At 39.1% G+C, this 19224-nt stretch overlaps 2 protein-coding genes across 2 annotated transcripts in view; both read left to right on the top strand.

The window, feature by feature from the left end:
* LOC141444503 (uncharacterized) overlaps nucleotides 1-2029 on the top strand; it is a 17001-nt gene extending 14972 nt beyond the window's left edge. Inside the window, exons 12-13 of the mRNA XM_074110052.1 lie at nucleotides 28-138; nucleotides 1880-2029. Of these exons, the coding sequence (XP_073966153.1) occupies nucleotides 28-138; nucleotides 1880-2029 (261 nt within the window). The remainder of the gene's footprint in view (nucleotides 1-27; nucleotides 139-1879) is intronic.
* LOC141444724 (zinc finger Y-chromosomal protein 2-like) lies at nucleotides 1782-19224 on the top strand (the record flags this gene model as incomplete). Its single annotated transcript, XM_074110337.1, is given in 11 exon segments — nucleotides 1782-2904; nucleotides 3646-3773; nucleotides 5437-5511; nucleotides 7566-7695; nucleotides 8531-8637; nucleotides 9639-9735; nucleotides 10897-11016; nucleotides 13319-13381; nucleotides 15075-15188; nucleotides 16189-16287; nucleotides 18151-19224. Coding segments are annotated over 11 exon segments (1923 nt in total). The 3' UTR covers nucleotides 18301-19224.

The following is a 19224-nucleotide window of genomic DNA, read 5'->3' as shown; positions in this document are numbered from 1 at the left end:
GATGATGATGATGATGAAAATTTCCAGTTCTCCGATGACGATGGTCTGCCGCAGTACCTGTGCCCGCACTGGCCGCATGCAGCTGCTGCGCGGCGCCGAGCTGCGCGCGCGCTGCCACCCGCGCCGACCGCTGCTCAGGCATGCGCTAAGGATAACAGCGTTTTGTGAGTCTAGTGGCGTAGCTACCGGAGGGCCAAAACCATAGTAAAAGAGGACAAGTAAGTTCACTACGGACAAAAGTACATCGGCGGCTTAAATGTGTGGCGCCGGTTAGTAGCCGGTACGGTACGCACGTACTCGCCGCATGCAACATATTGATAATTTAAGGAGGATAAGTTTTCTTTAGTCAAGGCTGCGTCGGTGCCGTACATTTCGATTATAGCTCGCTCGTCTTGCGCTCGCTTCGCGAGATGATCACCTTTTACGTTCGCGTACTCGTACTTATGTTCTTGTTGTATTAGGTATAGTTGTAAATTAGTAGTATATAAGTGTAGTGTAATAGTTTCGTGCAAGGAGACACAAAAAAATAATAGATACCTGCTACCTATAAACAATATAGTTATAGTATTATATGTGTAGGTAAACATGAGTATTATGTATACAGTCGCCATCCATTCCGGCGAATTTATAAATAATATTTTTAAATTTAGAATTATAATAAATATAACAGCATAGAATCGGTCTGGTTTCTCTAGACACAGACATTAGACAATTTTAAGTTAACTTTCGTACTAAAATTATTTGCCGGTAGGTATTTAATCTAAAATAGACGTCGACAACCCTAAGCGTCCTCGCCGGAGTAGGTAGTTAAGTCTCCTAAAGGGTTGGAGTGGACTTACTTGTCCTCTTTTACTATGGCTAAACAGGGGCCCCTTGGACTCTGAGTTACAAACTAGAGTACGGTAAAATCTGGAGTAAGTCTAATTCAGAGCACGTAGAATACAAAACAAATTTTAAATAGTTTATTTGGGGCCCTTGTTTATTTTGTGCCCCAGGGCCTTTGGTTACCTAGCTACGGCACTGTGTGTCTGATATTTATAATCAGCGATCGGATTGATGATGCAATTTGGGGTGAACAAGCTCAAACGTTATGCTTGACCTGGATGTGACTTGGGATTTCCTGGGATTTTGGGAAATGGGTTATTGTTAATTAATAACAGTAATGAGGTCTATTATTAATGAACAGGTAAATTTAGTATCATCTCCTTTGCTACGGCTTGGGTCTAATTTCAGCAATAGTTAGGATTAATAAACACTAATTCAAGATTAATAATTCAAGGTAGTAGCTGAAATGTAATAATTAATCTATCTGAATATTGTACACCAATGAATATGGTAGATTACGGTCATGTACTTAATTATTTTTATTTTACCTTTTACCTCTCTGTACCCGTTTTCATGCAATAAATGAATATTATTATTATTATTATTATTTTTATATTATGACGAATATAATTTATTAATATTGTGTGGGTAGTTTTGTTTGAGAAAAATATAGATGGGTACTTAAGGAGTTACAGTGACAGATTAAAACGTTTGTTGTAGTTTATTAGTCTAATATCTGGTAGTATGTTGTACGGTTGCGTTGCTCTGAAGATGAGCTCTGGTTGAGTTCGAAACGCGTCAGTGTATTGTGTTGGTGGTGATAGATGGGATGGGTGATTTGTGCGTGTTCTTACAATGTGGAGGTGGAGGAACTGCATGAACTTAGCTATCATAAGGTCGCGGGTGAGCAAAGAAATTCTTTTTGTTCTATTTATAATGTTTTTTTTTTGTTGTAGCTATCAACAGAAGACATATTACAGATTGATAGAAAATTTCACAAACTGACTCTCAACCTTACACAACACAGTGTATACAACTTTGATTCACATAAAAGCAAGAAACTAAAGAATCACAAGATATACAAGAAGAAGATAGTTTTGTTGATACAGAAGACTTCTGTGATATAAGGGGAGAAATTATAGATCCCCTAACAGAAGACATAGAAAGTGAAGTAGTTATAGAACCAAAGCAGCAGCTGATGTGAAATCGAATTTGCTGTTTGAAATAGATGGTCTAAACATGGGAACGATTAGGGTGAAATCTACTGATGCTAAGGCAGAGAAGATAAATAATATGAGAGTGCAGTTTAAGAAGCAGAAAGTGGAGAAGGAAGCGAAGAAGATGGAGGCTAAACCTAAACGGATATCGAACCTTACAAAAGTCAGTGTATACAAGTTTGATTCACATAAAAATCAAGAAAGTAAAGAACCACAAGATATACAGGAAGAAGATAGTTTTGATGATACGGAAGACTTCTATGATATAAAAGGAAAAACTATAGATCCGCTAACAGAAGACATAGAAAGTGAAGTAGTTATAGAACCAAGAGCAGCAGAATTTGAAGAAAATAAAGACCCAAAAATAAATAATTTGGAAAAAGAAAAAGCTGATGTGAAATCGAATTTGCTGTTTGAAATAGATGGTGGTATGGGAAGGATTAGGGTGAAATCCACTGATGCTAAGGCAGAGAAGTTAAATAAAATGAGAGTGCAGTTTATGAAACAGAAAGCGAAGAAGGAAGCGGAAAAGGAAGCGAAGAAGATGCAAACAAAAGCTAAACGGATATCGAATTTGCTGCGATACGTGACGGGGAAGAAGAGGAATGCAGCGCCATTGACGAAATGGCAGCTGCAGTTGAGAAGGGCGGAGAATAATTTCTTGCCCAACTTCGATTATGCGGAGTTTGAGAATAAACATGATTGTAAATTGAAGATATTGACTATGGAGGAGCAGTTGGAGGAGATAGAAGAGAGGAAGCAGAGCAGTAATTATTTGAACCTGGATTTTAAGTGCGAGTTCTGCGGCCGAGGGTTCGAGTTCGAGAGGTCTTTCAAAAACCATATGGCGAAACATGATCCGGTGAGTAAATATTTTTAACAACTGCCTGAAGGACCCTCCTCCATGTTTTTCGAGAATATCTATGTTATGTCAGTCTACTTCTTAAGTCCTCTCTGCAACCTAAACGGCTGGACGGATTTTAACTTATAACTGTCGAAGTGGCACAGGGTATATTTTACATAAGGTACCTATATAATATTACAGTATGGCGCCCGCGTAAAAAAAGGAAGGAGATAGTAGTTTCTTGAGTTTCCTAAGAGCGTTTATAACTGCTGAGCTGGCAACGTTGCATTTTTGTTAGTTTTTCTCGATTATTCCATAAAAATTGAATGAAAATTAAAAATGTGGACTGATAGAACTCTTCTTAATATACAAGTTAATGTGCGTACTCCAATAATTATTCGTGATGGACTTTTATGTTCTTTAAAAACGTGCAAATGTTTATTAACGGTTTTTAAAGAAAATAAAATTATCACGAATAATTATTGGAGTAGACACATTAACTTATATATTAAGAAGAGTTCTAACCACATTTTTAATTTTCGTTCAATTTTTATGGAATAATCGAGAAAAACTAACAAAAATGCAACGTTGCCGTTCAAATCTTTCGGGCAAACAATAGATAACCCTACTAGAGATGTGCGTGGATGCGTCGCCAGTGTTCGTAAGTCTTTTTCCGAAGACCGATGTGCAATCTTTATCGCCAACTTTAACAATTGTTTCTTTCTTTCTCACACTCACTATTGTAATGCTAATCCGCAGGGCATCGGCAAGTTTGAGTGCGATGTGTGCCACATCCGGTTCCGGACTCAGTATTTGCGGCACCGCCATCTTGATTACCACAAGATGAAGTTCGTTTGCAACATCTGCGCCTTCGTCACCCGGGCCAAGTACGTCCTCTGATGCTATCCTATACAATACAAAAATATTCTTTTCACTTCTCATTCTCGTAAAGTTCGTGTTTATGCTGGATCTAGGCGACATATAATGACTTTGTATGCTCTAGTGCATAAAGTAAAATCTTCGTCTAAGACCAGACACCTCTATAGGCTTTTAAATAATAATAATAATAAGACCAGGGTAATTATGTTTAAACAGCCACAAACAAAGAAGTTTGTACAATATTTTTTAATAATTTTTTATTTATACATGTAAGCAAAACTATAAATCCAACAAATCAATCATAATAATTCAATAAAACTATAATAATATAATGTAATAAGAATAATATTTATAATTATATTAGCAATCCATGAAAAATGTTTGCTCTGTTGTTATTTCATCTCCTCGCAATCGAAGTGAAAAGCAGAGTGTAAAACTCGAGCATTAAACCCATTTTCCCCTCGTCGTGTCTATCCACCCTCGCCGTACCGGTTCGGGTGGCTATCTGAACGTCTCGGGTAAAATGGCTCGTTTTATGCTCTTGTTGTACAATCTACTATTATTGCACACCACACAAATCAGTACAAATTCTATCATAGCCTCCTCAGACCCCTCTTAAAAAATTTTGAACATTTTTAATCAAATGTCAACTTTTCATGATTGTCATAAAGTACGAAATTCCTATATTAAAAAAATTAACATGGAATCTCAGGAGACTCAGTCGCGGAATGAAAAGGTTGACCTACTTAAGGTCTGTTTTTGCTTGCACAGTATAACTGATTTATCGACCGGGTTTGACCTATTCCGTCATACTGTCATTCAAAAAGGTAACATGTACCTGCAACGTTTAAACGAATTTACCTATTTGACAATAACAGTTTGACTAAATGACAGTTTTTGTATGTTTTTGTGGCTAATATATGGTGGTATAATTATGAGGTTAAATAAATCACCTATTTTAATACTTGCCGAAATAACGAAAAAAAAACGCTGCAAAACCGCTGAATATTTACCAAAATGTGAAAGTTTATGAGAAAACTGGGAAAAAAGGTTCTGAATTCACACTTTTATGTTAAAGAAAGTAAGGGTCACTTTTTTTTTATTATTCGACTGGATAGCAAACGAGCAAGTGGGTCTCCTGATGGTAAGAGTTCACCACCGCCCATAAACACCTGCAACACCAGGGGTATCGCAGATGCGTTGCCAACCTAGAGGCCTAAGATGGGATACCTCAAGTGCCAGTACTTTCACCGGCTGTCTTACTCTCTTTTGTAATATGTTTTACTTGTTTTATGTCTGTTTTAATGTAAATAATTTTGTATTTATTTTCTTTCTTTTTGAGTATTTCTGTTTCTCTCTTTACCGCACGTAATTTCGCCTGTCTGCTTATCCTCTATATAATAAATTGTCTTCTCTTAATTAGGTTAGCTGGAAGAGATCCCTTCTTCGGGATAAGCTCGCCTTTGTTCTCCTCTCTGTGTATTTGTATTTTTATTTTTATGTGCAATAAAGAGTTTACATACATAGTCTCCACGCCGAAAGACAACAGTGCAAGTACTGCTGCTTCACGGCAGGATCAGCGAGCAAGATGGTAGTAGCAATCCGGGCGAACCTTGCAGTGGTTCAGTTTCAACGGTAAAATCAAATCTAACGAATGCATCTTTTTTTCAGGCACTTGGCGCGTAATCACTACCTGATGCACACCGGCAAAGTGTTCAAATGCAAACAGTGCGACGCGACATTCACGTAAGTACTTTTATTTGCCACCAGAACCGGATGGTTTTTAATCTCCTGGGACCTGACTTTTTGAACAGACTTTTTCTCAAACATGACATGAAATATTGACGTTGTGTTACAAGTAATAAGCCGGGAAGCGGTGTACTGCGTTTTCGGCGAAAAATGTTTCGCAAAATTCACTTAGCAACCAACCTTTCGCCGAAGTTTCATTTGGCAAACTAATATTTGGCATAAGTTTACTTCGCATTTTTTTTATTTCGCAACATGTTTACATTGCAAAATTTTACTTCATCACACATTTATGTGGCAAATAATTATGTAGCAAATGATTGGCTTAGGCAAATAACACATTGTCAAATAACATTTGGGTAATTTTTTACATTGCAAAGTTGTACTTTAATTTGATTTGTGCGAGCGAGCGAAGCGAGCGAGCAAGACGGTTCGGAGCAGAAGCGATATAGATGGATAGTTTAGGTTCAGAAGGCTAAGGCGGGAGCGAAGCGGAGCGTAACTCCCGCCTTAGCCTTCGATGTTAGGTTTTTTTTATAGCAGCCAGGATAAATGACACTAGAAAAGTAGGTTGGATGCCATTCAATAAGTTGCTAAATTAAGGTATGCCAATCAATACATTTGACGAAAACATAAATGACATCTTAAAATATTCCAGGTAATAATTTGCATAATAATAATTTATCGAATCATTAGTTGGAAAATGATATTAGTGCGAAAACGTTGAGTTGGGAAATAACATTTCGCCTAAATAAAACTATGGGATAAATAGTTTGGGGGTTTACTAATGTTTTGGCGAAAATTATTTAGCAAATTATTAACTCCCAAACTATTTGTCCCATACTTTTATTTAGGCGAAATTTCATTTCCCAACTCAACATTTCGCACTGATATCATTTCCCAACTAATGATTTGATAAATGATTATTATGCAAATTATTACCTGGTTTTTTTTAAAGATGTCATTTGTGTTTTCGTCAAATGCGTTGATTGGCATTCCTTAATTTAGCAAGCAAACAAGCAAGCAAGCCAATGATTTTTCCGTTCTGTTACAAAAAAAAACCTAACATCGAAGGCTAAGGCGGAAGCTACGCTACGCTTCGCTCCCGCCTTAGCCTTCTGAACCTAACCTATCCAAGTCGCTTCTGCCTAGTCTCGTCTTGCTCGCTCGCTTCGCTCGCTCACCGCCACATAATTTAACATTTATTAATTTTATTATATATCATGACTGATATACCTACCTTATGTATAAAAATTGGCCAAATGTTATTTGACTATTTGTTATTTGCCTTAGCCAATCATTTGCTACATAATTGTTTGCCACATAAAAGTGTGATGAAGTAAAACTTTTGCAATATAAAAATGTTGCGAAATAAGAAAAATGCGAAGCAAAGTTATGCCAAGGATTGGTTTGCCAAATGAAACTTCGGCGAAAGGTTGGTTGCTAAGTGAAATTTGGCGAAACATATTTCGCCGAAAAGGCAGTACACCCAGTTTGGGAGTTAATAATTTGCTAAATAATTTTCGCCGATACATTAGTAACCCCGGGAAGCTTGGGGCTTATGACTTCTAAATTGGATTTTACCTTTTTATCAATATTCCCAGATCTCAATACTTAATCTTGGTCTCAAAATACCTAAATTGCAGAATGCCTAATTTTGCTTAACGCCCGTAATAACAAACTGACCACTATACTTCAGGCAGGACCTTTGTCTACAGTGGCGCCAACTGGTGAGCGCGAAAACGGTAGCCCTCATTGTGTGCAAATTCTTGAATATCGAAAATACAAACTGAAACATAGACTAAAAGAAATTTGTGTCTGTACTCCTGTCCAGTGTTGGCACGGAATTCTGAGGACCTGGGTTCGATTCTCAGCGCTGGTCTCTTTTTCTCGTTTTTCTGTGCATCTATGTTTCAGTTTGTATTTTCGATATGGATTTTACGGGATGACCGTAAAAGTAACAAAATTTGGAGTTTAAATAAAAAATATTCCAAAAACCAATCTTAGTTCTTGAATGGTCTAACTGGTGCTTCGCTCTGTTTGTTTGTTTGCAGTAAAAGCACCTCGTACTTCGGGCACGTGCGGCTGAACCACCCGTCGCGGGACGCGGTGTGCGAGCTCTGCGGGGACTCCTTCGTCGGACCCGTGGGGCTGCGCCACCACAAAGCCAAGGCGCATAGAGAGGTACGGAGACTCCACAGAACCAGGCCATGCGAAATGCAAGATTCGAACTTGGTTTGATTGTGCCAGCCTTCCCAGGGAACTACTTGTGCTTGCATTTCGTGTGCGATCTGGTCACATTCCATTAAATTATTTCCTAAATTTGATGAGAATTGTACAATCACCCTTGTGTATAGGTTTTAATAAGACTGAAGACCTCCTTCATTTTCTTCTGGAATTTGATCAGAATAAGGACACCAGAAACAGGTATCTGGATGGTATGGAACTGTTGAATGGAAGTGTAAATGTGATTCTGAGTCATCCACTTTCAGAAGAAGCGATGCGGATTTACAAGTTCATCAGACGGGCCTTTGCATCCAGAGACTAGGTTTCGGCACAAGAGAGTGTAACATGTATCTGATGTGGATCTCATGAGGCCCCCCATGAGGCTGGCATAGTCACATTTAGTGTACTGAAGCCTCGTTAAAATATAAGATTAAAAAAAAAGATGCCAACTTGGTATCTCGCCGTCCCGCTGATGCTTGTATTTACGAGAGTGAGAGGGAACGGTACGATACGAACTTCGGTTTTCGAATTACGTAGTAGCCCCCCCCCCCCCTCAGTACACCATCGCCACACATCGAAGACTAGTGACATAGAATTGACATTATCTGGTATTATCAACTTTTCTTGTTTATTTTTCGGTCACGTTGGCCAAGGGATGACAGTGACAGAGTTTCTCCAAAAAACTGTTCTAATATAATATATGCTACTAATGTAACCAGAAAACTTAAGGTACCTGCTCTATCTCATACATTTATTTATTTACCAACATTTTTGAAGACCAGCTTTTTTTCAGTTGTCAAAAAGAAAGCACGAGTGTGGTTCGTGCGGGGTAAAGTTCGCGAGTTTAGACGCCATGAAGAAACATGCAGACGGACGCCGCAAATGCGACAATAGTATGAAGTAAGCATGTACAATACTGGGCTCCTAAGCCAAGAGGCGCTATCTAAAAAAAAACACTTTTGAGTTATTATACTATTGTGTAGATTGAAAATACAAACTGAAATATATGCACAGAAAAACCAGAAAAATAAGGCCATCACTGGGAATGGAACCCAGGTCCTTGGTATTCCGTACCGCGTGCTATACCGCTACACCACTGATGGTCAACGGTACAGACACGAATTTCCCCTATGCACCTCATATCTCAGCTTGTTTGTTTCTTATTTTAGCCACTTAAGCTGTGACGCTAGCGACATCTATACCGTAGCCCTCACTGAGAAACTTTTTTCGGCACTCCATTGGAACCAACCGCTCACCCGGACAAGAGATGTCGTTACTAAGCAATCAAATTAAGATTGTTTTTTTGGAATCTTTTTGTATTTTTTTTAAAGTAAAAATTTGGAATTGAAATAAAAAAAAATACAAAAAGATTCCAAAAAACCAATCTTACTATTATGTAGCTTTAAACATTCTGCATCATGTGTAAATGACAGAAAAACGTTTTTTTTTGAGATATCGCCTTTTGGCTTAGGAGGGCAGAATAGGGCTTATCTAACAGATCTTACTGACACACTCAGCAACACAGTTAGAGAAATTTTATCCTGAATAATAATCCTATCGATTAGTATAATAAATTAAAATAGCGAGTGTTTGTTTTTTTAATTTTAGTTGGTTCGAGTCTCGGGCGAGGCATGCGAGTTTTAGAAAATCTTTGAATGCAGTTTTGTTTCTTTTTAAAAATAAAGGAATGTCTCCTTTTAGTAAAATGAGCTAACTTAAGGATTTAAGGTAGTTTCCCTCCAGGGCCCCGACTTATTTTTCCACACTGTATATTTTTAATTTGACTAAGAACTGTAAAATTTTATAAAATTCCAAAATCGCAATACTGAAAATTCTTGGCGCAGTTTGTCATGCTATAAAAAAGTTGGGCCTTACGAGGCTAAGATAGGTTATCGTTTCAGGGCGTGTGCGGAGTGCGGAGAAGTTTTCAGTTCAGGAGAGCTGCTGAAAGAACATGCCGATGAGAGGCACGTGTTGGTCCAGTACTGGTGCGAGGAGGTACGTGCACTATGCTTTATATCAATCCGATTTATAAAACCGGCCAAGAGCGTGTCGGACACGCCCAAAATAGGGCTCCGTAGCCGTTAGGAAAAAATCGAGTAATATTTTTCTAAGGATTTCGTATTTTATACGGAATCTTCCAAGTTTAGGTATATTTGGTGGTTGGTGGTAGGACCTTGTGGAAGGTCCGCCCGGATTGCTACCACCATCTGGCTCGCTAATCCTGCCGTGAAGCAGCAGTGCTTGCAGTGTTGTGTTTCGGCGAGGAAAGTAAGACAGCCGGTGAAATTACTGGCACTTGAGGTATCCCATCTTAGGCCTCTAGGTTGGCAACGCATCTGCAATACCCCTGGTGCTGCAGGTGTTTATGGGCGGTGGTGATCTCTTACCATCAGGAGACCCACTTGCTCGTTTGCCATCCAATCAAATAAAAAAAAAAAATTATGCCTTAGGCTGCTATTTAAATAAAATAAATAAATAATAATAAAATTCAAATTTTTCCACCCACCGGTTTAGATTTTAGAGGGGGGGGGGGGGCTCGATTTTAATGAAAATTTGCACTTTATAGTTGAATATTTCGCAAACACATCACTGAATCGAAAAATCGTCTTAGCAAACCCCTAAGACCTATCCAACAATACCCCACACTATAGGATTGAATGAGAAAAAAAAAACCTCCACTTTACGTCTATGGATGTCGCACTTGACCATTTTTACAAGCTTTTGTGTTTTACCTGTCCCGTTGTCTGTCTACTTCCTTAAAGGCCTGGTTGGTGGCCTGTCTGGTTCCTTAACGAGCCTACCAATTCCTTAAAGGGTCGGCAACGCACCTGTGATTCCCCTCGTGTTGCGGGTGTCCATGGGCGACGGTGATCGCTCTCCATCAGGTGACCCGTCTGCTCGTTTGCCCCCACGTTTTATAAAAAAAGAAAACTTAGTGTTTAAGACCTAGACGTGGTTGAATTACTTTGTTATTTTGTATATTATTTCAAAATTCTTATAATTCTTTATTCAATGAACAATTTGTACTTTATAAAGTACATTCGGCCGTTATTCATAGTGTTAATTAGTCCTTTGTAAAGTACGGGAGGACTCGGGAGGTTAAAAATTATATTTTTTCCAAAATCTTTTTTTTTCTATTCCCCGTGTTGTCGGCAGTGCTCGCAGCCGTTCGTGAGCCAGGCCTCGCTGGAGACGCATCACCAGCGAGTGCACCTGCACATCAAGTGGCCCGCGTACGGAAGGACCAGGGAGATGAACAGGGAATACTACAAAAAGGTAACTGACACTAGTAAATAAATACGGTCTGACGACCGGATGGCCAAGTGGTTAGAGAACCTGACTACGAAGCTTGAGGTCCCGGGTTCGATTCCCGTGTCGGAGGAGATATTTGTATGAATAATTCGAATGTTTGTTCTCGGGTCTTGGGTGTTTAATATGTATTTAAGTATGTATTTATCTATATAAGTATGTTTATCCGTTGCCTAGTATCCATAGTAAAAGCTTTGCTTAGTTTGGGACTAGGTCAATGAGGGCTATCGTTTTTTGTCTCACTAGATGGCGCACTGTTGCGTGAGGTTTTTAAGTATGGCTTTCAGAGTCTGTTATTACGGGCGTTAAAACAAAGTTTAGATTAAAATCATATTTAAAACACCTTAAAACCGTACCATAAAAATATCCAGCCACCACAGTGTTGCTTAGTCCCGTTTTGTTCGGAAAAAAAGGGAGGACAAAATTTTCCGAAAGACAAAACTGGCTCAAAACACAGACATTCATTGCCCGTAACGCATAATTGCCATAATTAATTTCAGGTAATGCAAAATATTCACAAAAAATTTCTAATTATAAATAAACCCGCGTAGCTCACCCAAAAACTATGAGATTTGACATTTCGGAGACCTCACGCTACACTAGCGCCTCTAGCGGCGAATTCATACGCGATAGCCCTCATTGGTGTCAAGTGTCCCATGATATTTTAATTTTTTTATTTTATTTTAATAAAAAACGGCCAAGAGCGTGTCGGACGCGCCCAAGATAGGGTTCCGTGGCCATTACGATAAAAATCAAGTAATATTATGTGAACTAAAAGAATTTCCTTGCTCACCCGCAGTCTTACGATAGCTAAGCTTATGCAAAATATGCGTGTTCATGCACGATGACGACGACGACGATGCGTGTTATGTGTAGTGTGGTGGTGGTGATGGATGGGTTTGTGTGATTTGTGTGTGTTCTTACAGTGTGGAGGTGGAGGAACTGCGTGAACACGCATATCTTGCATAAGCTTAGCTATCGTAAGGTCGCGGGTGAGCAAGGAAATTCTTTTAGTTCATTGATATGGACCTCCGCAAAGTAACGCCTGATCATAATCATCATAATCATAATCATAATATATTTATTGTGATAACGGGTACAAAATATAGTTAAATTGATTCAATAAATTATTTAATATTATGTGCGTTATAACACAATTAAAACACTTACTACAGTCTTAAAATCTATTACCAAAAAAAGACCGTATCTTCACGGCACTTACGTCCTTTTGTTGAGAAGCGCAGTTTTTCGGCAATAACTCAAAAACGGTATATCCGATCATGTTGAAACCAATTTCGTTGAAAGTATTTATTAAGCGTTACCTTCCATATTTTTGCATATTTTGGACAAACGGTTTACAAGATAGAGGGGGGGGGGACATAATTTTTGCTACTTTGGGAGCGAATATTTCCGGAAATCTTCACTTAATCAAAAAAGTTTTTGAGAAACCTTACTATCTTTTCAAAAGAGCTGTCGAACTATGTGCCACACGTTAGTAGTTTTTGTTATTTTTTTTCGATAATTCCTTAAAATTGAAAGAAAATTAAAAATGTAGTCTGTTAGAACTGTTCTTTATATATAAGTTAATGTGTCTACTGCAATAATTATTCGTTATAGACTTTTATTTTCTTTATAAACAATATAAAAGTCTATCACGAACAATAATTGGAGTAGACACATTAACTTATATATTAGGAACAGTTCTATCAGACCACATTTTTAATTTTTATTCAATTTTTATGGAATAATCGAGAAAAACTAACAAAAATGCAACGTTGCCAGCTCAGCAGGTATAAACGCTCTTTATATACATGTGAAACGTCCCACGTAATTTAGTTTTTATTGTTAGTTTTAGTGTTGTAGTCTTATTACTGTACGGTGCTGACTAATCATCATCATCATCGTCCCAGCCTGTATACGTCCCACTGCTGGGCCCAGGCCTCCTCTCAGAACAAGAGGGCTTGGGCCATAGTTCCCACGCGGGCCCAGTGCGGATGGGAAACTTCACACGCACCATTGAATTTCTTCGCAGGTTTGTGCAGGTTTCCTTACGATGTTCCTCACCGCAAAGCTCGTGGTAAATTTCAAATGTAATTCCGCACATGAATTTGGAAAAACTCAGAGGTGCGAGCCGGGGTTTGAACCCACGACCCTCTGTTTGAGAGGCGATAGGTCAAACCACTAGGCCACCACGGCTTCACTTCTTCGTGCTGACTAATGTAACCAAATAAATCTAAGGCCTTCTCATTTCTCTTTTCTTTTTTGTCAGATAAAAGAGAGAACGAGACTGAAGGCGCAAGTGGTGTGCGAGATGTGCGGCGCCAGACTTATGGTTAGTATTTGTAATGCGTTAAACATCTTGCTCGCTAATCCTGCCGTGAAGCAGCAGTGCTTGCACTGTTGTGTTTCGGCGTGGAGAGTAAGACAGCCGGTGAAATTACTGGCACTTGAGGTATCCCATCTTAGGCCTCTAGGTTGGCAACGCGTCTGCAATACCCCTGGTGTTACTGATGTTTATGGGCGGTGGTGATCTCTTACCATCAGGAGACCCAAATGCTCGTTTATCATCCAGTCGAATAAATAAACCATTGGTAACAATTTTCGCTCATAGTCAAAATACCACCAATGGGACTTATCACGCTAACACACACGAGTAATATTTACCTCGACGTTTCGGCAACATTACAGTGGCCGTGGTCACGAGTAGACTGTACTGTAGTAGGGTGTCAAGTCTGCCTTATGAATGTTCGGAGGGACGATCGGACGTTGTTACTGTTATGATTGGTTTTTTGGAGTCTTTTTGTATTTTTATTTCAACTTCTGTTACTTTTACGGGTATCCCGTGAAAGAATATCGATAAAAAAAACCGCATTCAAATCGGTCGACCCGTTTAAGAGCTACGGTGCCACAGACAGACACACAGACACACAGACACATAGACATACAGACACACAGACACACGTAGGGGTCAAACTTATAACACCCCTCTTTTTCGTCGGGGGTTAAAAATACAAGCTGCGACATGGATGCACAGAAAAACCAGACAAAGAAATAAAAAATACAAAAAGACTCCAAAAAACCAATTATAATTTGATTGCTTAGTAGCGACATCTCTTGTCTGGGTGAGCGGTTGGTTCCGAAAGAGTGTGACGTCTGTCGACGGAGCATAGATGTCGCTAGTGCTGCTGCTTAAGTAGCAAAGTAGAAATAAGCAACCTGAGATATGTATGCATAGGAAAAATTCGTGTCTAGATTCCTGTCCAGCGGTGGTGTAGGGATTATAGCACGCAGCACGGATTGCTGAGGATCTTTGTTCGATTCCCAGCGCTGGTCTCTTTTTCTGGTTTTTCTGTGCATCCATGTCTCAGTTTGTATTTTAGATGTTGTTAGTGTTGTGTGTCGGTGTGATGGGGTGACAAATAAAAATGACCAAGTGCGGGTAGTTCGTGATACGAGTGCCGGCACTATTAGTGATCAAGTGCGGGTAGTTCGAAGGACTCGCGCTGCTAGGCAGACTTGACACCACACACTTCAGTCTACTCGTGACCACGGCCACTGTAATGTGGTCGAAACGTCGAGGTACATATTACTCGTGTGTGTTAGCGTGATAAGTCTCATTGGTGGTATTTTGACTATTGGTAACTATTGTCCCAAAATATTATCCATACTATTTTTTTTTTTTTTTTTTATTCGACTGGGTGGCAAACGAGCAAGTGGGTCTCCTGATGGTAAGAGATCACCACCGCCCATAAACATCTGCAACATCAGGGGTATTGCAGATGCGTTGTCAACCTAGAGGCCTAAGATGGGATACCTCAAGTGCCAGTGATTTCATCGGCTGTCTTACTCTCCACGCCGAAACACAACAGTGCAAGCGCTGCTGCTTCACGGCAGGATTAGCGAGCAAGACTAATATAAAAATGCGAAAGTGTGTTTGTATGTTTGTGTGTTTGCGAGGGTGCACATCTCTGGTGGTAACGGAGTCTTAAAGCACCATTGTGGATCCTTTATTTGTTCTGTCTCAGTCTAACGCAGCGCTAGAGCGGCACCAGCAGAGCCAGTGCCGCCGCGAGCGAAGCCCTAAGGCCTACAAGTGTCCCCACTGCGTCAAGAGCTGCGCCACAAGGCAGGGGCTGCAGGTACGCCTATTGTATTGTATAACTATTTAATTGTACACAAAAAATAAGTTTCTGTTAAAAAATAGTAGATTGTACAACAAGAGCATAAAACGAACCATTTTACCCGAGTCGTTCATAATAGCCAGTCGAGCCGGTGTATGGCGAGGGTGGATAGACGCGTTGAGGTAAAAATGGATTTAATGCTCGAGTTTTACACTCTGCTTTTCACTTCGATTGCGAGATGAAATAGCAACAGTGGCTACAATTGTTCACTTACTATGTACCTTTTATTTTTCATGCATTTTTTTTGATCAATTCAATGATTCTTAATTTAAACAATAAAATAAATATATTTACGGCCTTTAAGAAAAAATAACCATATAAAACTTAACTATAAACTAACTACCTAACTTAAAAACATAATACCTACTAAAAAGGCCCCCGTGGCATGGTTTTTGGTTTGGTTTGTTTTTTTTTTCATGGGACACTTGACACCAATTGACCTAGTCCCAAACTAAGCAAAGCTTGTACTATGGATACTAGGCAACGGATAAACATACTTATATAGATAAATACATACTTAAATACATACTAAACATCCAAGACCCGAGAACAAACATTTGTGTTATTCACACAAATATCTGCCCCGGCTGGGATTCGAACCCAGGACCTCAAGCTTCGTAGTCAGGTTCTCTAACCACTTAGCCATCCGGTCGTCAAAAAAATTTTGATCGATTTTAAATTAACTATTAAAATAAATATATAGATACTTTTTTTTGGCACCTGATTGGTGGTATTAGAGGAAGATTTTACTATATGCACTAGAGCATGAAGTGTAGTTTGGGTGACAATGCAAGTTACATTCAACAAAGAGTACAATCAGCAAAAATAGCTTATTAAAAGTGTTTTTTTATCAAAAACTTATAAAGAGTTTGTTTATGGCTTGGTTTATGGAACGAGATCTTTATGCCAAAGCCGGCTCGTTTTGGTCCGGTGTTTCTAACGTGGTTACGTCCCGCAGTTGCACATCACCCTCCACACTGGGGAGAAGCCCTATAAGTGTGCGCAGTGCCCGCTGGAGTTCCGGCAGTCCGGCGCGCTCAAACGGCACCACAACAAGGTGGGTTCCGTCGTCGCACCCCTCACTATGACGCACTATAATGAATACCTTGATACCCGTATAGTATCCAGGTATTCACTAGTCTAGCATCTAGTACAGATCTACTGAGTCAAAGTCAAAGTCAAAATATCTTTATTCAATCCAGGCTATAACAAGCACTTATGAATGTCAAAAAAAATCTACCACCGGTTCGGAAAAACCTCTGCTGAGAAGAATCCGGCAAGAAACTCAACGAGGTATATATATTTTTTTTAAACAGATTTACAATATTATTAAATGATATGTATACATCACAAGTATTTAACACAACTTTATTTTTAACACAGTAGGTTCGCTATTTGAAGGGATCGCTAATGCGGATCGGAATTATTTCCAAATATCCCTGTCCATGATATAATCATTAACTTTATAATACGCCTTAGATATTAATGTCTTCTTGACAATAGATCTGAATCTGAATTGAAAATTAATAAAAAGGAAAAATGTGGTTTGATAGAACTCTTCTAAATATATAAGTTAATGTGTCTACTCCAATAATTATTCGTGATAGACTTTTATATTATTTAAAAAGGAATAAATGTTTACTAACGGTTTTAAAGAAAATAAAAGTCTATCATGAATAATTATTGGAGTAGAGTAGAGTGGAATATTTCGCAAACAGATGTCTAAATAGAAAAATCGTCTTATCAACCCCCCAATGATTTTAAAAGACCGATCCAACGATACCCCACACTGTAGGGTTAGTCGGGAAAAAAATACACCCCACTTTACGTCGATGGGAGGAACCCTAAAAATTATTTTTTTATTTTACCACTGTCGGCGTGACTGATATGTATATTTATGCCAAATTACAGTTTTCTAGTACTAACGGTCTCTGAGCTTAGCCACGGACAGACATGGCGAAACTATAAGGGTTCCTAGTTGACTACTGAATCCTAAAAAGACAATGAATGATGATATTGTTAAAATGTGTTGTGTTGTGAATAACGCTCATATCGAGGCTTAAAGACTCGAACCCTAAAGACTCGAGGTTTAACGACTCAAAGGCCGCAAAGACGGTTTCTTGCATCCATGCGCATAAAAATAAGCCATTTTAATCCTCAATATGGTAAAGTCTTTAAGACTCTAGAGTCTTAAGGCACAGTATAACAAGTTTCCCTACAGTAGGCCGACGTCTTTTGAAGTTGAGCGATACCGCAGCCTGTATAGATACTTACGCAAGTAAGGAAGGGTTGTCACAAATTTAAAATTTGGAAGGTCGATGTCTTTTACGAATCGGTACATATTGGTGTTGCGAAATTATGTAAAATAAAATAATTTAGGGGTGGCATACTTACTAGGAGGAAGTATCATAATGTACTATTCATGAAATAAAAGACATTTTTCTTTCCACAAAATATACTTTCATAGATTAGTACCTAACGCTAAATAGCTACTTTCGGTTTCTAGACTTAATGGACTTAAAACTCCCGTTATTGAATTTAATTATATAAAAAAAAACATAAATATAATTAGAATAATAATAATTTTATAAATAGATGTAATCTTAGTTCCTGCTTTATGCGAGATGAAGATTTGCACGCACTCACTTTACATGTCGTATGCACCATAATAAATTGTATTATAAAATTAAATATAAAAAAACGCGATAGCCCTAGAAGACTTGTCCCAAGCCACTAAGAACGGCGAAGTATGCAGCTGGGCTCCTCCCACCCGCGTCTCACCTCTCACGCCCCGCACGAGTGCTCTGTCTAGACGTCTCCGTCGGATTACTGTAGGGATACTTGTTATACTGTGCTTAAGGGTTCGAAATGAGCGTTATCCACAACTCTATGTTTAAATGACGGTGTTGTTGCCCCCCAGGTCCACTTGGGCATTGACACGCGGGTCCAATGCGAATACTGCGGGAAGTACTTCTCCACGCCTTCTACTAAGAAACTCCATGTCAACACCGTCCACCTGAAGATGCCGCAGCCTCCTAGGAGGCGGCGGAGCAAAGGGGGAGACGACTGAGGGGGGCATTGGTTACGTGAAGCTTTCATTAAATGAGGGGGAGCGAAGCCAATTTTTTTTTCGCAAAAATCGATTGTATAATGAGGATTTTCTGACAGGTAATGTCGCTAGATGGCGTTCGTATCGTGAGGTCGGTTTGACGTTCCAGTCTTGCTACAATGAGGGCTATCGTTTTTTGTCTCACTAGATGGCGCACTGTTGCGTGAGGTTTTTAAGTAGGCTTTAGAACTCTGTTATTACGGGCGTGAAAATAAAGTTTAGATTAAAATCATATTTAATACACCATAAAACCGTACCATAAAAATATCGAGCATGCCACAGTGTTGCATAGTCCCCGTTTTGTTCGGAAAAAAGGGAGGACAAAAGTTTTCGAAAGACAAAACTGTCTCAAAACACAGAAATTCATTGCCCCGGAACGAATATTTGCCATAATTAATTTCAGATGTTGCAAAATATTCACAAAATTATTCTAATTATAAATAAACCCGCGTAGCTCACCCAAAAACTATGAGATTTGACATTTCGGAGACCTCACGCTACACTAGCGCCTCTAGCGGCGAATTCATACGCGATAGCCCTCATTGGCTCACAAACGTGACGCAAATGTCAAAGTTGTCAAACCGACTTCGCGATAGTAGCGCCATCTATCCTGGAACAGAAACCCACATTGTGAGAATAATGGGTTAAATTAAGTACGTTTAAATTGAATACGTGAAAAAAATGGAACGTACTAATTTGGTCTGAGTGGGGAGCCTTGGGGGAGGCCTATGCCCAGCAGTGGACGTGTTTCAGCTGACATTATGAACAAATTTGGCTTTAGTGTTGCCAGAAAAAAATATCAAAAACTGCACGAAATCGGCCAACGTTTAAGGGGTTCTCATCTCGGTAACAATAAAAGTGATTGGGCACTAATCTGTTAAAATA

The sequence above is a fragment of the Choristoneura fumiferana genome, chromosome 30, assembly GCF_025370935.1.
Source record: "Choristoneura fumiferana chromosome 30, NRCan_CFum_1, whole genome shotgun sequence".
Taxonomy (NCBI): Eukaryota; Metazoa; Arthropoda; class Insecta; order Lepidoptera; family Tortricidae; genus Choristoneura; species Choristoneura fumiferana.
The sequence above is the reverse complement of the archived record's forward strand: the minus strand, read 5'-3'. Positions and strand labels throughout refer to the sequence as shown.